The 18986-nt window shown below is 45.9% G+C and overlaps 1 protein-coding gene across 1 annotated transcript in view; it reads right to left on the bottom strand.

Moving 5' to 3' along the window:
* Window positions 1-18986, bottom strand: part of LOC100136364 (cystic fibrosis transmembrane conductance regulator I) — a 52084-nt gene that overhangs the window by 10169 nt on the left and 22929 nt on the right. The window contains 9 exon segments of the mRNA NM_001123533.1: window positions 1399-1549; window positions 1637-1716; window positions 1955-2241; window positions 2452-2489; window positions 10983-11111; window positions 11382-11642; window positions 11993-12545; window positions 12928-13014; window positions 18364-18458. Coding sequence (NP_001117005.1) covers window positions 1399-1549; window positions 1637-1716; window positions 1955-2241; window positions 2452-2489; window positions 10983-11111; window positions 11382-11642; window positions 11993-12545; window positions 12928-13014; window positions 18364-18458 — 1681 coding nt within the window.

The raw sequence follows: 18986 nt of genomic DNA, 5'->3' as shown, positions 1-18986 counted from the left end.
ACATTGTGACATCTGCCGATGTAAAAAAGGGCTTTATAAATAAATGTGATTGATTTGATTGATACGAGACAGTGTCACAACAATAAAGAGCATACAGTATTTTCTCATGCCACATTGTATAAAACCAAGGCTCTTGTTATGAGATTAACCTTGACGTTTCTCCTGTACAGACGTAGGAAATACAGATCAGCTTCGTGATTTACAGAAATTCACTGAAAACCCACATTAACACGGTTATAATAACAGGATTCCACTTTTCATGTAGCCTCATTTTGACCAGCTAATAGCCTAACCACCAATCAGGCAACATTTTGGACCAAACGTTAAAATTCTGTTGCTGCTGGATAATTTGCTATGACAATACAAATGAAGATCCTACACCTGTATCTCTTATAACAGTCTGACATGGACAGACAGGCAGGAAATGGACTAAATGGAAGGAAGGAATGAATGAAGCTGACAGCCTCTCTGCTCTCCAGTAACTTTGATCACAAACAGGTGAGTGAAACCCTCTTTCTTAGGGGTATTATATGAATCTACGTCGATTTAAGGGCTTCTTTCCGCCAATAAAGGACAAATGTAGAACAAGACAAACATACATGAGAATCTGTGTGTGTTTTGTCCAAAGGGGACAGGGAGAGAGTCTGTGTGTGTTTTGTCCTGTTGGGGACAATGTGCGTGTTTGTGTGTTTTGTCCAGGAAGGAACAGTTACAGAGAATGTGGGTGTTTTGTTTAGTCGTGGGTGTTTTGGGAAACGAAAGGGAAAGGGGATATCTAGTCAGTTGCACAGCTGACTGCATTCAACTGAAATGTGTTTTCCGCATTTAACCCAACCCCTCTGAATCAGAAAGGTGCGGGGGGCCTTTTGTCTAGTTGTGTAGTGGGAGACAGGGAGAGAGTTTTGTCCTTTTGGGGACAGTGAGTCTGTGTGTGTTCAGTGAGGGGCAGTGAGAGAGCGATGCCAGGATGGAGCCAGAGGAAATCCCTGATCAGATTTTCACTCTGACCCCTTCGTGCTCTCCATGGCTGCGGGAAGGCCTTGTTGTTGCCATCGGCGACACACTCGGAATGACAGGATCAGGAGGAGTAATGTCGGAATGTCCCAAGCCCCGGCACGGACACACACACACACACACACTTCTTTCTCACTAAGTAAGTTAGGGGGGAATGTATGGAATGTTATCAGAATGTTGGGAATTGTTGTGGTGAGGGAGAATGTATAACCCTTACTTGCATAGTACAATGTAACTTCTGGAATAGTTCCAAATGTGTAAACACTGCCCGTCTTTCTCGCCAATCAAGACGAATCACGCACACCTCCAGTATTTGAGAGTTCTCCATCCCCAGCCCCAGGTTAATCCGTCAACAGCCCCATCCAATCCCCCTCCCAGTCTCACCCTCAGCCTCCAGTTGTTTGAGCTGCTGTCCCGTACGCAGAAAGTACATCCTCAGAACCACGAATATGACGGCCAATGGGATCGCGGCAATGAAGATGTACGGCCTCATGATGGACACAGTAAATATGGCACCCAGCACGATCAGAGTTAACTAGAGGGAGAGAATATGAAAAAGTCAGAGAGAGAGAGAGAGAGAGATAGATAGAGACTGAGACTGGCAGAGCAGCCAGTCACCTACCTGGATGAGGTCAAACAGTGCAAGGGGAAGCATGTCGTCGATGGTGGCCATGTCTTTAGTGAACCTGTTCATGATCCGACCTAAAGTACAGGGCAGAAAAACACACGCATGGAGAATTGACTGCCGCTGGTGGTCGTACTGACTCACTGAATGGCTGACAGACTGACTGATTGATGTATAGGCTGTGAGATTGCATAGACAACTGACTGATAGGTTAGCCATTAAAGTGTTCAGATACTGGTAGATGCATGTACACTATGTATCTATAGCTGATACATAATCCTTGGTTAAGCCAGGGGTTTCAGCAGCTGCGCTCACCAGTCTTCATTGTGTTGAGGACGGCCATGGGGGCCCTGAGCACAGCGGTCAGCATCTGTTCATGCAGCCTCTTGGACACGGTTAGTAAAGTGTGGACCAATGGCAGGCCTCTGAAGAACCCCAGCGCCAGAACGCTCTCCGACGTCGCCACGTAGATGTAGATGATGTAATAGGCGCTGGTCGGCGTGACGATGACTGGCTTTTGGACGTCGGGTGACGAGGCGTTGGCGTGTTGTTGGTCTACGTAGTTAGGCGCCGACGGGTTGGCCTCCTCTGTCCAGATCTTACTGGGAGGGAGAGAAGAAAGCACAATGGTTACAATGGTATCTGAATGGTGGTCTTTTGTCTGAGTACTGTACTTTGTATTGGGCTGTTTATATGTTATCAGGCTGATCTTGGTGTCTTGTGGGGGATACTACTTGTTCACAATTGATTGTAGGCTGATCATCCTAGAGCCTTGTGATGAATATTACACGTAGAAACAAATAACAACTTACTCTGTGATAAGAAATATCCCCAGGACAGAGCCAGCAACCTGCAGCACATGATAAACACAGTTAGACTGAGGGTGGCACCATGCACTGTAATTATATTGTCAATAGGCAATATAATTAGGCAATTATGATCCAACAGAGACCCTGTAGTAGAAAGAGGAGGAAGGGAAGCGCTACTAAGGTACACAATAGTACATTTTGGGACACGGAAGGTGCTCTTTGGTAAAAGGGGTGAGTTGGTCATCAAAAAGAAAGGAGGACCAAGGCACTCTTCATATAATGAATTAAAATGCCTTTATTTGTATGGCGTGTTCAATAGAAACAAAGTTTTAAAAATCCGACGCGTTTCGGCTAAAATGCAGCCGAAACGCGTTGGATTTTTTCTTTTTGAGAGACCCTGTAGTCTCGCACTACGTCACTCCGTATTCTCCTTCAAGAATTCCAGAAAGGCTGGAGTTGAGGTTAGGATTCTCTAATACAGTATTGTTATGGGTTATTATAGAATCTTCCCCTTATACAGTATTGTTATGGGTTAATATAGAATATTTCCTCTAATACAGTATTGTTATGGGTTAATATAGAATATTTCCTCTAATACAGTATTGTTATGGGTTAATATAGAATCTTCCCCTTATACAGTATTGTTATGGGTTAATATAGAATATTTCCTCTAATACAGTATTGTTATGGGTTAATATAGAATCTTCCCCTTATACAGTATTGTTATGGGTTAATATAGAATATTTCCTCTAATACAGTATTGTTATGGGTTAATATAGAATCTTCCCCTTATACAGTATTGTTATGGGTTAATATAGAATATTTCCTCTAATACAGTATTGTTATGGGTTAATATAGAATCTTCCCCTTATACAGTATTGTTATGGGTTAATATAGAATATTTCCTCTAATACAGTATTGTTATGGGTTAATATAGAATCTTCCCCTTATACAGTATTGTTATGGGTTAATATAGAATCTTCCCCTTATACAGTATTGTTATGGGTTAATATAGCATCTTTCCTCTAATACAGTATTGTTATGGGTTAACATAGAATCTTCCCTTTATACAGTATTGGTATGGGTTAATATAGAATATTTCCTCTAATACAGTATTGTTATGGGTTAATATAGCATCTTTCCTCTAATACAGTATTGTTATGGGTTAATGTAACATCTTTCCTCTAATACAGTATTGTTATGGGTTAATATAGAATATTTCCTCTAATACAGTATTGTTATAGGTTAATATAGAATATTTCCCCTTATACAGTATTGTTATGGGTTAATATAGAATCTTCCCCTTATACAGTATTGTTATGGGTTAATATAGAATATTTCCTCTAATACAGTATTGTTATAGGTTAATATAGAATATTTCCCCTTATACAGTATTGTTAGTTGCTAGGGACTCTTTTGGAAGAAGCTAGCTAGCTAACGAAGAACAACAAAGAATATCTAGTTAACAGAAGAAAAGAAAGAGAAAATCAGGACAGAAGAAAAAGGATATCAAAGTGAAACAGTTCTCTAAAGACACAAGAGACAATAATACAAGAAACAACACTTCTGTAGCTTGTCAACTATGTGTCTGTCTATCCCTGTTCTCTCCCCTCTGCACAGGCCATACAAACGCTTCACACCGCGTGGCCGCTGCCACTCTAACCTGGTGGTCCCAGCGCGCACGACCCACGTGGAGTTCCAGGTCTCCGGCAGCCTCTGGAACTGCCGGTCTGCAGCCAACAAGGCTGAGTTCATCTCAGCCTATGCTACCCTCCAGTCCCTAGACTTCCTGGCGCTGACGGAAACATGGATTACCACAGATAACACTGCTACTCCTACTGCTCTCTCTTCGTCTGCCCACGTGTTCTCGCATACCCCTAGAGCATCGAGCCAGCGGGGTGGTGGCACTGGAATCCTCATCTCTCCCAAGTGGACATTCTCTCTTTCTCCCCTGACCCATCTGTCTATCTCCTCATTTGAATTCCATGCTGTCACAGTTACCAGCCCTTTCAAGCTTAACATCCTTATCATTTATCGCCCTCCAGGTTCCCTTGGAGAGTTCATCAATGAGCTTGACGCCTTGATAAGTTCCTTTCCTGAGGATGGCTCACCTCTCACAGTTCTGGGTGACTTTAACCTCCCCACGTCTACCTTTGACTCATTCCTCTCTGCCTCCTTCTTTCCACTCCTCTCCTCTTTTGACCTCACCCTCTCACCTTCTCCCCCTACTCACAAGGCAGGCAATACGCTTGACCTCATCTTTACTAGATGCTGTTCTTCCACTAATCTCATTGCAACTCCCCTCCAAATCTCCGACCACTACCTTGTATCCTTTTCCCTCTTGCTCTCATCCAACACTTCTCACTCTGCCCCTACTCGGATGGTATTGCGCCGTCCCAACCTTCGCTCTCTCTCTCCCGCTACTCTCTCCTCTTCCATCCTATCATCTCTTCCCTCTGCTCAAACCTTCTCCAACCTATCTCCTGATTCTGCCTCCTCAACCCTCCTCTCCTCCCTTTCTGCATCCTTTGATTTTCTCTGTCCCCTATCCTCCAGGCCGGCTCGGTCCTCCCCTCCTGCTCCGTGGCTCGACGACTCACTACGAGCTCACAGAACAGGGCTCCGGGCAGCTGAGCGGAAATGGAGGAAAACTCGCCTCCCTGCGGACCTGGCATCCTTTCACTCCCTCCTCTCTACATTCTCCTCTTCTGACTCTGCTGCTAAAGCCACTTTCTACCACTCTAAATTCCAAGCATCTGCCTCTAACCCTATGAAGCTCTTTGCTACCTTCTCCTCCCTCCTGAATCCTCCTCCCCCTCCCCCCCCCTCCTCCCTCTCTGCGGATGACTTCGTCAACCATTTTGAAAAGAAGGTTGACGATATCCGATCCTCGTTTGCTAAGTCAAACGACACCACTGGTCCTGCTCACACTGCCCTACCCTGTGCTTTGACCTCTTTCTCCCCTCTCTCTCCAGATGAAATCTCGCGTCTTGTGACGGCCGGCCGCCCAACAACCTGCCCACTTGACCCTATCCCCTCCTCTCTTCTCCAGACCATTTCCGGAGACCTTCTCCCCTACCTCACCTCGCTCATCAACTCATCCTTGACCGCTGGCTACGTCCCTTCCGTCTTCAAGAGAGCGAGAGTTGCACCCCTTCTGAAAAAACCTACACTCGATCCCTCCGATGTCAACAACTACAGACCAGTATCCCTTCTTTCTTTTCTCTCCAAAACTCTTGAACGTGCCGTCCTTGGCCAGCTCTCCTGCTATCTCTCTCAGAATGACCTTCTTGATCCTAATCAGTCAGGTTTCAAGACTGGGCATTCAACTGAGACTGCTCTTCTCTGTGTCACGGAGGCTCTCCGCACTGCTAAAGCTAACTCTCTCTCCTCTGCTCTCATCCTTCTAGACCTATCTGCTGCCTTTGATACTGTGAACCATCAGATCCTCCTCTCCACCCTCTACGAGTTGGGCATCTCCGGCGCGGCCCACGCTTGGATTGCGTCCTACCTGACAGGTCGCTCCTACCAGGTGGCGTGGCGAGAATCTGTCTCCGCACCATGCGCTCTCACCACTGGTGTCCCCCAGGGCTCTGTTCTAGGCCCTCTCCTATTCTCGCTATACACCAAGTCACTTGGCTCTGTCATATCCTCACATGGTCTCTCCTATCATTGCTATGCAGACGACACACAATTAATCTTCTCCTTTCCCCCTTCTGATAACCAGGCGGCGAATCGCATCTCTGCATGTCTGTCAGACATATCAGTGTGGATGACGGATCACCACCTCAAGCTGAACCTCGGCAAGACGGAGCTGCTCTTCCTCCCGGGGAAGGACTGCCCGTTCCATGATCTCGCCATCACGGTTGACAACTCCCTTGTGTCCTCCTCCCAGAGTGCTAAGAACCTTGGCGTGATCCTGGACAACACCTTGTCGTTCTCCACTAACATCAAGGCGGTGACCCGATCTTGTAGGTTCATGCTCTACAACATTCGCAGAGTACGACCCTGCCTCACACAGGAAGCGGCGCAGGTCCTAATCCAGGCACTTGTCATCTCCCGTCTAGATTACTGCAACTCGCTGTTGGCTGGGCTCCCTGCCTGTGCCATTAAACCCCTACAACTCATCCAGAACGCCGCAGCCCGTCTGGTGTTCAACCTTCCCAAGTTCTCTCACGTCACCCCGCTCCTCCGCTCTCTCCACTGGCTTCCAGTTGAAGCTCGCATCCGCTACAAGACCATGGTGATTGCCTACGGAGCTGTGAAGGGAACGGCACCTCCATACCTTCAGGCTCTGATCAGGCCCTACACCCAAACAAGGGCACTGTGTTCGTCCACCTCTGGCCTGCTGGCCCCCCTACCTCTGAGGAAGCACAGTTCCCGCTCAGCCCAGTCAAAACTGTTCGCTGCTCTGGCACCCCAATGGTGGAACAAGCTCCCTCACAACGCCAGGACAGCGGAGTCAATCACCACCTTCCGGAGACACCTGAAACCCCACCTCTTTAAGGAATACCTAGGATAGGATAAAGTAATCCTTCTAACCCCCCCCCCCTTATAAGATTTAGATGCACTATTGTAAAGTGGTTGTTCCACTGGATATCATAAGGTGAATGCACCAATTTGTAAGTCGCTCTGGATAAGAGCGTCTGCTAAATGACTTAAATGTAAATGTAAATGTTATGGGTTAATATAGAATCTTCCCCTTATACAGTATTGTTATAGGTTAATATAGAATATTTCCTCTAATACGGTATTGTTGTTTAAGGCCAGGCACAACACTCTAATAGGGCAATTGTCTTCCCCTTAATCATATTACAACTTTTACCAGTTGAACGTGGACCCAAATATAACCATTTTTCAGAAATATTTTATTAAAATAAGCAAATGATGTGATTTCTCATTAAATATGCACCTATCTGCATTTCACAAATATCCACTTTTTCCGGACACTGGATGAAGACAGCCTAAATATTTTGGTTTCATTTTGTTATGACATTCCATGACCGAACTTATACATAGCAGATTGTGGACAAATACTTTTTTCATCTTTCTATCCGTAAAATACTAAAGAAAGGTACGTAACATGCTTTTTTGTCGGTGAACAAGTAAGAATGAACTTCATAACCATTGAATATTGCCTTGCATTATTAAAGCAATAAGGCTCGAGGGGGTGTGGTATATGGCCAATATACCATGACTAAGGACTGTTCTTATGCACGACGCAACGCGGAGTGCATGGACACAGCCCTTAGCCGTGGTATATTGGCCATATATCACAAACCCCTGAGGTGCGTTATTGCTATTATAAACTGGTTACCAACATAATTAGAGCAGTAAAAATAAACGTTTTGTCATACCAGTGGTGTACAGTCTGATATACCATGGCTGTCAACCAATCAATCTTAAAGGGAAATAACGCCCACTCTAGAATGCCCTTCAAGCAAATCAGAAACGAGTATTCAACAATAGCGTAGCATAATATACACTGCTCAAAAAAATAAAGGGAACACTTAACCTGTTGGGGCTAGGGGGCAGTATTTGCACGGCCGGATAAAAAAACGTACCCGATTTAATCTGGTTACTACTCCTGCCCAGAAACTAGAATATGCAATATGCTTAACCTTTCAAGGTATAGGGGGCAGTATTTTCGATTTCGGATGAAAAGCGTGCCCAGAGTAAACGGCCTAATACTCGGGCCCAGAGTCAAATATTTGCATATTATTAGTGGATTTGGATAGAAAACACTCTAAAGTTTATAAAACTGTTTGAATGGTGTCTGTGAGTATAACAGAACTCATATGGCAGGCCAAAACCTGAGAAGATTCCATGCAGGAAGTGCCCTGTCTGACAATTTGTTGTCCTTCTAGGTTATCTCTATCAAAAATACAGCATCTCTGCTGTAACGTGACATTTTCTAAGGCTTCCATTGGCTGTCAGAAGGCGCCAGAAAGTGGAATGAGAGCTCTGCAGTCTCTGGGCTAAGTACTGCAGCTCTGTTTCTTACTGGCCTGCCTGGGGACAGTGACACTGGAGATGCGCGTTCATGTGAATTCTCCATTTTGTTCTTTCAGTCTTTGAACGAATACAACGTCGCCCGGTTGGAATATTATCGCTATTTTACGTGAAAAATCGCATAAAAATTGATTTTAAACAGCGTTTGGCATGCTTCGAAGTAAAATGTGCTTTCGCCGAAAAGCTATTTTAAAATCTGACACCGCGATTGCATAAAGGAGTTCTGTATCTATAATTCTTAAAATAATTGTTGTGTATTTTGTAAACGTTTATCGTGAGTACTTTAGTAAATTCACCGGAAGTTTGCGGTGGGTATGCTAGTTCTGAACATCACATGCTAATGTAAAAAGCTGTTTTTTGATATAAATATGAACTTGATTGAACAAAACATGCATGTATTGTATAACATAATGTCCTAGGAGTGTCATCTGATGAAGATCATCAAAGGTTAGTGCTGCATTTAACTGTGGTTTTGGTTTTTGTGACATATATGCATGCTTTGAAAATGGCTGTGTGATTATTTTTGGCAGGGTACTCTCCTGACATAATCTAATGTTTTGCTTTCGCTGTAAAGCCTTTTTGAAATCGGACCGTGTGGTTAGATTAACGAGAGTCTTGTCTTTAGAATGGTGTAAAATAATAATATGTTTGAGAAATTTAAGTTATAGCATTTATGAGGTATTTGTATTTCGCGCCACACGATTCCACTGGCTGTTGACTAGGGTGGGACGCAAGCGTCCCACCTTGCCCAGGGAGGTTAAACAACACAATGTAACTCCAAGTCAATCACACTTCTGTGAAATCAAACTGTCCACTTAGGAAGCAACACTGATTGACAATACATTTCACATGCTGTTGTGCAAATGGAATAGACAACAGGTGGAAATTATAGGCAATTAGCAAGACACCCCCAATAAAGGAGTGGTTCTGCAGGTGGGGACCACAGACCACTTCTCAGTTCCTATGCTTCCTGGCTGATGTTTTGGTCACTTTTGAATGCTGGCGGTGCTTTCACTCTAGTGGTAGCATGAGACGGAGTCTACAACCCACACAAGTGGCTCAGGTAGTGCAGCTCATCCAGGATGGCACATCAATGCGAGCTGTGGCAAGAAGGTTTGCTGTGTCTGTCAGCGTAGTGTCCAGAGCATGGAGGCGCTACCAGGAGACAGGCCAGTACATCAGGAGACGTGGAGGAGGCCGTAGGAGGGCAACAACCCAGCAGCAGGACCGCTACCTCCACCTTTGTGCACGGAGGAGCAGGAGAAGCACTGCCAGAGCCCTGCAAAATGACCTCCAGCAGGCCACACATGTGCATGTGTCTGCTCAAATGGTCAGAAACAGACTCCATGAGGGTGGTATGAGGGCCCGACGTCCACAGGTGGGGGTTGTGCTTACAGCCCAACACCGTGCAGGACGTTTGGCATTTGCCAGAGAACACCAAGATTGGCAAATTCGCCACTGGCACCCTGTGCTCTTCACAGATGAAAGCAGGTTCACACTGAGCACGTGACAGACGTGACAGAGTCTGGAGACGCCGTGGAGAACGTTCTGCTGCCTGCAACATCCTCCAGCATGACCGGTTTGGCGGTGGGTCAGTCATGGTGTGGGGTGGCATTTCTTTGGGGGGCCGCACAGCCCTCCATGTGCTCACCAAAGGTAGCCTGACTGCCATTAGGTACCGAGATGAGATCCTCAGACCCCTTGTGAGACCATATGCTGGTGCGGTTGGCCCTGGGTTCCTCCTAATGCAAGACAATGCTAGACCTCATGTGGCTGGAGTGTGTCAGCAGATCCTGCAAGAGGAAGGCATTGATGCTATGGACTGGCCCGCCCGTTCCCCAGACCTGAATCCAAATGAGCACATCTGGGACATCATGTCTCGCTCCATCCACCAACGCCACGTTGCACCACAGACTGTCCAGGAATTGGCAGATGCTTTAGTCCAGGTCTGGGAGGAGATCCCTCAGGAGACCATCTGCCACCTCATCAGGAGCATGCCCAGGTCGTTGTAGGGAGGTCATACAGGCACGTGGAGGCCACACACACTACTGAGCCTCATTTCGACTTGTTTTAAGGACATTACATCAAAGTTGGATCAGCCTGTAGTGTGGTTTTCCACTTTAATTTTGAGTGTGACTCCAAATCCAGACCTCCATGGGTTGATAAATTGGATTTCCATTGATTATTTTTGTGTGATTTTGTTGTCAGCACATTCAACTATGTAAAGAAAAAAGTATTTAATAAGATTATTTCATTCATTCAGATCTAGGATGTGTTAATTTAGTGTTCCCTTAATTTTTTTGAGCAGTGTATATATATATAAAATATAAAATATAAAATATATATACAGTATATAGTTCCGCTCCATTGCACATCATCCATTGTAAATTGTTTATACATCTGTATCATGCATAAAAGATGATTCAGATTCTGATTTCCTCTAATACTATACTAATCAATAACAGTACTGTATCTCCAAGACAGGGATTATCTAATGCTATCATTTAATACCGTTTCTTTACCTCTACAGCGAAGACGAGGAAGATGAAGATGAGGACGTAGACGAGGTTCCTGTTGGTGAAGATGTAACGCAGGTAGGTGTTCCACGACGTCGTCTCAAACACGTTCTCGCGCTCGTCTGCAAAGCATTGCTGCGAACAGACAAAAGACACATGTCAAATGAAATACTCAAACCTAGCTGTTCTTTGTGTTTTGTCTTCAAATGCCTCTATTCAAACTTTGCTTTGAAAAAGGTGGTTCAAACACTGGTGCACTTCCTGTGACGTACCCTGGGCTATTCCTTGACCATAACCCTAAACTTAACCCTTACCCTAACCTCAATGTTGTCATGAAGACCAGCAGTTACAGAGGAAAACATCCAACCTGCCTTGAACCCAACCAGCACCCTTCACTGAACCTACCTCCATGTCCTGCTCGTCCACATCCTCGCTGATGTCATAGACACTATCTTTGGACAGGGGTCGTGCGTAGATGTCCAGCTCAGAGGCCAGCTCGCACTGCGGCGTGATGGACAGCTTCTTCCTGAAGGACGTCTGGAGCTGCTCCCTCCTGCCCTCCCCCCGGGCGTTGGTGATGAACTGCAGCACGGACTGGCGGCGCTGCCCGCTCAGGTGCTGCAGGCCATGATGGTACTGGTTCCCCCGCGGCAGCGACTCTTCAACCTATAATAAATAATAATATAATATATGCCATTTAGCAGATGCTTATTAGTAGACACACCTCATTTAGTAGATGCACCTGCAATCAAATCAATGGATTAGTCAAATGCACAGGACACAGCATAGTAGTATACACAGTGCAATGAAATGCTTACTTGAAATGCAAGCTCTCAACTCAAACAGTAGATAAACAGCACAATAAGAATACTTTGAGCCGGTTTCCCAGACACAGATAAAGCCTAGTCCTGGACTAAAAAGTATTTTCAGAGATTCTCCATTGAAAGCATTGCTTTGTCCAGGTGTGCGAGAAACCTCCCCTCAGTCAAAGAAAATAAGTAGAGAAGCAGCCTCACCTGATCGTCCTCGGGCACCACTGAGAACTTCCTGTCTGACAGCTCTCGCACGGCATCCTCGATAGTGGTGGACCCGGGTGGAGGAGCCTGGGCTTTCTGGGGCCCCATACCGATGAAGGAGAATTTACGGGCCGGCGCTAACGGATTAAGGATAATTGACTGTTTACGTTTTTCCGCTGCTGTGAGACCGTCGCCCCCGGCAATGGTGATGGCTTGAGGGCCGTTGTTTGTACAGATGATCGGTGGCGGGGGCTGGCGGAAGGACTGGTGGATGGGCTCGGGGCCACGGAAGACGGTGGATTCATCGATAGAGACGCGTCGGAGGGTCTCGGTGAGGATGGAGCTGCGGCGTTCGGCTTTGATGTTGTCGTAGGCCTCCAGGCCCAGGAGCAGGGAGCTGAAGTCTGGTCTCTTGGCCTGTAGCTCGGAGAAGGAGCCGTAGAAGTAACACACTCCGTTGTGAAGCAGAAGGATCTTGTCCGCTCTCTTCAGGTGCTCCAGCTTACTAGTGACCACGATACGAGTTTTGGAGGACAAAAGTTTACACAGACACCTGGCAGGAGAAAATACATGTATCCTTTGTTTAGTTTATCAAACTTTACCTTAGGCATTTGTGTTCAATCATGTGCTTGCCCTCATTTCTGGGTGGGAAGATGCTGATAACACAAACATCAGAAATTAGATCAAAGGTCATGAATGTCAGACAGGAAGTTACATTTCCATGAAAAGCCCTTTGATCGACCAAAATAACATTTCACCAACTAATCCAAGTTGTCACTAGGTCAAACACAACAAGAAAGACACAGCCTTGACCTTAACCTTCTCTCCTCTCCTTAACCATTCACCCTGCTCATTCCACCCAGCCCATACCAACCCTCCCCCATCCTCCAGGCCCCGGCCAATATGAAAGGCTCAGTGTTGAGCCACAGACAGACCTCTCAAAGATCTCTTTCTCAGTCACAATGTCCAGGTGGGTAAAAGGTGAATCCAGTAGGTAGAGGTCGGCGTCTTTATACACAGCTCTGTAACAGCACACACAAACACACAGAGAAACACACACACGCAAACGTGAATGGAAAAAAGTCATAAATTAAATAGGCTTTTAAATGAGGAAGTTCAATCCCTGTGGGATTCAACTCAGTTTAAGTGATACATTTACAATGACAATATAGCCAAACTGACAATTATGTCTTTTGTTAAGTGGGAGCAAATGGGCACCCAGTACAATAAAACCAATAAATAATGAATATGTCGGAACGTTGGAATATACAGTACCAGTGAAAACTTATTCAAGGGTTTTCTTTATTTTTACTATTTTCTACATTATAGAATAATAGTGAAGATTTCAAAACTATGAAATAACACATACGTATAGTAACTAAAAAAAGTGTTAAACAAATCAAAATATATTTTATATTTGAGATTCCTCAAAGTAGCCAGCCTTTGCCTTGATGACAGCTTTTCACACTCTTGGCATTATCTCAACCAGCTTCACCTGGAATGCTTTTCCAACAATCTTGAGCACTTGTTGGCTGCTTTTCCTTCACTCTGCGGTCCAACTCATCCCAAAACATCTCAATTGAGTTGAGGTCGGGTGATTGTGGAGGCCAGGTCATCTGATGCAGCACTCCATCACTCTCCTTCTTGGTCAAATAGCCCTTACACAGCCTGGCGGTTGTGTAAACAAATGACAATAACACTAAGCGCAAACTAGATGGGATGACATATCTCTGCAGAATGCTGTCGTAGCCATGCTGGTCACAACTCCTCCTCCATGCTTCACGGTGGGAACCACACATGCGGAGATCATACGTTCACCTAATCTGCGTCTCACAATGACACAGCGGTTGCAACCAAAAATCTAAAATTTGGACTCATCAGACCAAAGGACAAACTTCCACCAGTCTAATGTCCATTGCTCGTGTTTCTTGGCCCAAGCAAGTCTCTTCTTATCATTGGTGTCCTTTAGTAGTGGTTTCTTTGCAGCAATTCGACCATAAAGGCCTGATTCACGCAGTCTCCTCTGAACAGTTGATGTTAAAATGTGTCTGTTACTTGAACTGTGTGAAGCATTTATTTGGGCTGCAATTTGAGGCTGGTAACTCTAATGAGCTTATCCTCTGCAGCAGAGGTAACTCTAGGTCTTCCTTTCCTGTGACGGTCCTCATGAGAGCCAGTTTCATCATAGCGCTTGATGGTTTTTGCAACTGCGCTTGAACAAACTTTAAAAGTTCTTGAAATATTTCCGCAATGACTGACCTTCATGTCTTAAAGTAATGATGGACTGTCATTTCTCTTTGCTTACTTGAGCTGTTCTTGCCATAATATGGACTTGGTCTTTTACCAAATAGGGCTATCTTCTGTATACCACCCCTACATTGTCACAACACAACTGATTGGCTCAAACGCATTTAAAAGGAAAGAAATTCCACAAGTTAACTTTTAAGAAGGCACACCTTTTAATTGAAATGCATCCAGGTGACTACCTCATGAAACTGGTTGAGAGAATGCCAAGAGTGTGCAAAGCTGGCATCAAGGCAATGGGTGGCTACTTTGAAGAATCTCAAATATAAAATATATTTGGATTTGTTTCACACTTCTTTGGTTACTACATGATTCCATAGGTGTTATTTCATAGTTTTGATGTATTCACTATTATTCTACAACATAAAAAATTGCAAAAATAAAGAAAAACGCTTGAATGAGTACGATAGGTGTGTCCAAACTTTTGACTGGTACTTTACATTAAGATGCAATGTGTAGTAATAAAGTTAGGTTGAGGCTGCTGAAGCAACAAAAATAAAACAAATTAGATCATAGAACACCACAGTTACAGGAGCTGAACTAACAGCCAAATGAAAAAAAAATATTGATTCGGTAGGAGTCATCTTTTTCATAGGGCAATATGATCATTAGGATGCACTATCCATGCATACACTGTTCCATAACAGCAGTCTCGTGGGCAAAACAACACAAGATGCATTCTCCCTTCAATAGTATCAAAATAAAAATAGAAAAAAGCATTGTCACATGGGCCGAATTGTCACGTCCTGACCATAGTAAGATGTTATTTTCTATGGTAGAGTAGGTCAGGGCGGGACAGGGAGTGTTTTTCTATGTTTTTTATTTCTATGTTCATGTTCTAGTTTTGTATTTCTATGTTGGTTTTGTTTGGGATGGTCTCCAATTAGAGGCAGCTGGTCCTCGTTGTCTCTAATTGGAGATCATACTTAAGTAGGTATTTTTTTCCCACCTGGTGTTGTGGGATCTTGTTTTTGTATTGCTCAGTGAAGCCTGCAGAACGTGATGTTTGTGTTTCTTTGTTTATTGTTTTGTATTAGTGTTCTGAGTAATATAATAAATATGTATCATGAGCACTCAACACGCTGCACCTTGGTCTACTCCTTACGACGATTGTCACAGAAGATCCCACCACCAAAGGACCAAGCAGCGTGATCAGGAGTGGACCTGGGAGGATATTGTGAATGGAAAGGGATACTGTACGTGGGAGGAGATCCAGGCTGGATGGGATCGCCTCCCATGGGAACAGGTGGAGGCAGCGAGAGCAGAACGGCAACGTTACGAGGATCGAGCACGGCAACGACGGAAGCACGAGAGGCACCCCGCATTTTTTGGAGGGGGGGCACATGGGGAGTTTGACAGAGTCAGGGTGGAGACCTGAGCCAACTCCCCGTGCTTACCATGGGGAGCGAGTGAAGAAGCAAGCACCGTGTTATGCGGTGATGCGCACTGTGTCGCCAGTGCGCATTCACAGCCCGGTGCGATCTGTGCCCGCGCCCCGCATTCGCCGTGCTAGGTTGAGCATTCAGCCAGGAAGGGTGGTGCCGGCTCAGCGCTCCTGGTCTCCAGTTTGCCTTCTCGGTCCAGGATATCCTGCGCCTGCGCTACGCACTGTGTCGCCAGTGCGCCTGCATAGCCCAGTTCGTCCTGTGCCCGCACACCGCACTTGCCGGGCTAAAGCAAGCATCCAGCCAGGACAGGTTGTGCCAGCCATAAGTTCCAGACCCCCAGTGCGCCTTCACGGCCCAGTATATCCTGTGCCAGTTCTACTCACTGTGTCGCCAGTGCGCCTGCACAGCCCAGTTCGTCCTGTGCCAGCAACCCGCCCTTGCCAGACTAAAGTAAGCATCCAGCCAGGACGGGTTGTGCCAGCCATAAGCTCCAGACCTCCAGTGTGCCTCCACGGCCCAGTATACCCTGTGCCTGCTCTGCGCACCCGGCCTCCAGCGACGTTCCCTAGTCCAGAGCTCTCAGCGACGTTCCCCAGTCCGGAGCCTCCAACGACGTTCCCTAGTCCGGTGAGACCTGTTCCGGCTCCACGTACGAAGCCTCCAGTGATGATCCATGGCCCAGAGCCTGTAGGGATGATCCATGGCCTGGAGCCTGTAGGGATAATCCATGGCCCGGAGCCTGTAGGGATAATCCATGGCACGAAGCCTGTAGAGATGATCCATGGCACGAAGCCTCCAGTGATAATCCATGGCCCGGAGCCTCCAATGATGATCCATGGCACAAAGCCTCCAGTGGTGATACAAGGTGCGGAGCCTGCAGTGATGATCCATGGCATGGAGCCTGTAGTGACGGTCTGCAGCCCGGAACCTCCTGAGACGGCCTGCAGCCCGGAACCTCCTGAGACGGCCTGCAGCCCGGAACCTCCTGAGACGGCCTGCAGCCCGGAACCTCCTGAGACGGCCTGCAGCCCGGAACCTCCAGTGGCGGCCTGCAGCCCGGAACCTCCAGTGGCGGCCTGCAGCCCGGAACCTCCGGCGATGATCCACAGTCCGGTGGCACAGAAGCAGAGGGATCAGCTGGCGGAGCGGGGGTTACGTCCCGAACCAGAGCCGCCGCCTCTGTTGGAGGATCCGCGTGACAGGGGTGTTTTTCTATGTTTTTTATTTCTATGTTCATGTTCTAGTTTTCTATTTCTATGTTGGTTTTGTTTGGGATGGTCTCCAATTAGAGGCAGCTGGTCCTCGTTGTCTCTAATTGGAGATCATACTTAAGTTGTTTTTTTTTAACACCTGGTGTTGCGGGATCTTGTTTTGTATTGCTCAGTGAAGCCTGCAGAACGTGACGTTCGTGTTTCTTTGTTTATTGTTTTGTATTAGTGTTCTGAGTAATATAATAAATATTTATCATGAGCACTCAACACGCTGCACCTTGGTCTACTCCTTACGACGATCGTCACACGAATACAACAAGTGTAGACCTTACAGTCAATGCTTACTTACAAGCCCTTAACCAACAATGCAGTTTTAAGAAAAATAAGTGTTAAGTCAATTTTTTTTACAAATAATTAAATAGCAGCAGTAAAATAACAGTTGTGAGGCTATATACAGGGGGTACCGGTACAGAGTCAATCAATATGCGGGGGCACTGGTTGAGGTAATATGTACTGTAGGGGGGGTCAATGCAAATGTTCTGGGTAGCCATTTGTTTAGCTGTTCAGGAGTCTTATGGCTTGGGGGTAGAAGCTGTTAAGAAGCCTTTTGGACCTAGACTTGGTGCTCCGGTACCGCTTGCCGTGTGATAGCAGAGAGAACAGTCTATGACTAGGCTGGCTGGAGTCTTTGACTATTTTTAGGGCCTTCCTCTGACACCGCCTGGTATAGAGGTCCTGGATGGCAGGAAGCTTGGCCCCAGTTATGAACTACCCTCTGTAGTGCCTTGCGGTCGGAGGCCGAGCAGTTGCCATACCAGGCAGTGATGCAACCAGTCAGGATGCTCTCGATTGTGTAGAACTTTTTGAGGATCTGAGGACCCATGCCGAATCTTTTCAGTCTCCTGAGGGGGAATAGGCTTTGTCGTGCCCTCTTCACGACTGTCTTGGTGTGTTTGGACCATGATAGTTTGGTGATATGGACACCTGCTCCACTACAGCCCCGTCGATGAGAATGGGGGCGTGCTTTGCCCTTCTTTTCCTGTAGTCCATGGTCATGGTCAAGGATCTAGAAGCTCTCAACCTGCTCCACTACAGCCCTGTCGATGAGAATTGGGGTGTGCTCGGTTCTCCTGTAGTCATGTCACATTCCATTGACATTTCCATTTTAGAAAGTACTGTAAGTATCGGAATACACACGATCCATGCATACACATAACAGCAGTCTCATGGGCAAAACAACACAAGATGCATTCTTCCTTCAAGAGTGTCATGTCATATTCCACTGACATTTCCGTGCTGTAGCATTTCAAAGCCATAACACGAGTAATGACTTTAATAAAATCAACCACAGTGTTCTGCCAAGTACAGTAGGTTATATATCTTCGGTGTTGAATGAGTGTTGCCACAGGTCACACACGCTGAGAGACATGTGTGTGTGTGTGTGTGGTGTGTGTGTACCGGTACGTACCTGGCCAGGCCTATCCTTGCCCTTTGACCTCCACTTAGGGTCACCCCTCCCTCCATAAGGGGCGTCTTGTCTTTCTCCGGCAGCAGGGCCAGATCCTGAGGGGAGAGCAGGGGAGGGTTAGATAAATGTTCGAGACATAGACATGCACACCCACACACAAAAACAGAAACATGAAAGGTAGGGGAGTATGAATGTCAAAGCACTCGGAAATGTATTGGGGAAAACAAAGAGAAAAGTTCAGTGTTGGTAGACATAACAGACTGAAATGGCAGCTACAAAAATATAAACAAACAGTTTGTTTATGTCTATTACTCCTGAAAGAAGGTTGTTAACAAACTGGGTACTGACTCAGTTCAACGTCCCTTAGTTTTTCAGTCAAGTGTTTAAATGTGAAATAAAATAACCTGGGGTCTGGTTAAAAGATGATGTAAAGTACTGTGTGACAGTTAAACAACTGAGTTCTGGAAATCCAATTCCTTTTTCATATTGCTATACAGCTGCAAAGCAATCAAATCACATGTACTTAAAGCTGCAGTTACAGCTTTAAGTACAGTAGCTTAAAGACAGAAAGGTGGCATTTGAGAAGTTTAATTCCACCACATCAAACATACCAAACAAGATAC

Source organism: Salmo salar, chromosome 16 (genome assembly GCF_965601325.2).
Source record: "Salmo salar chromosome 16, fSalSal1, whole genome shotgun sequence".
Lineage (NCBI taxonomy): Eukaryota > Metazoa > Chordata > Actinopteri > Salmoniformes > Salmonidae > Salmo > Salmo salar.
Note: the sequence above shows the minus strand (reverse complement) of the source record. Positions and strands in the feature narration are given on the sequence as shown.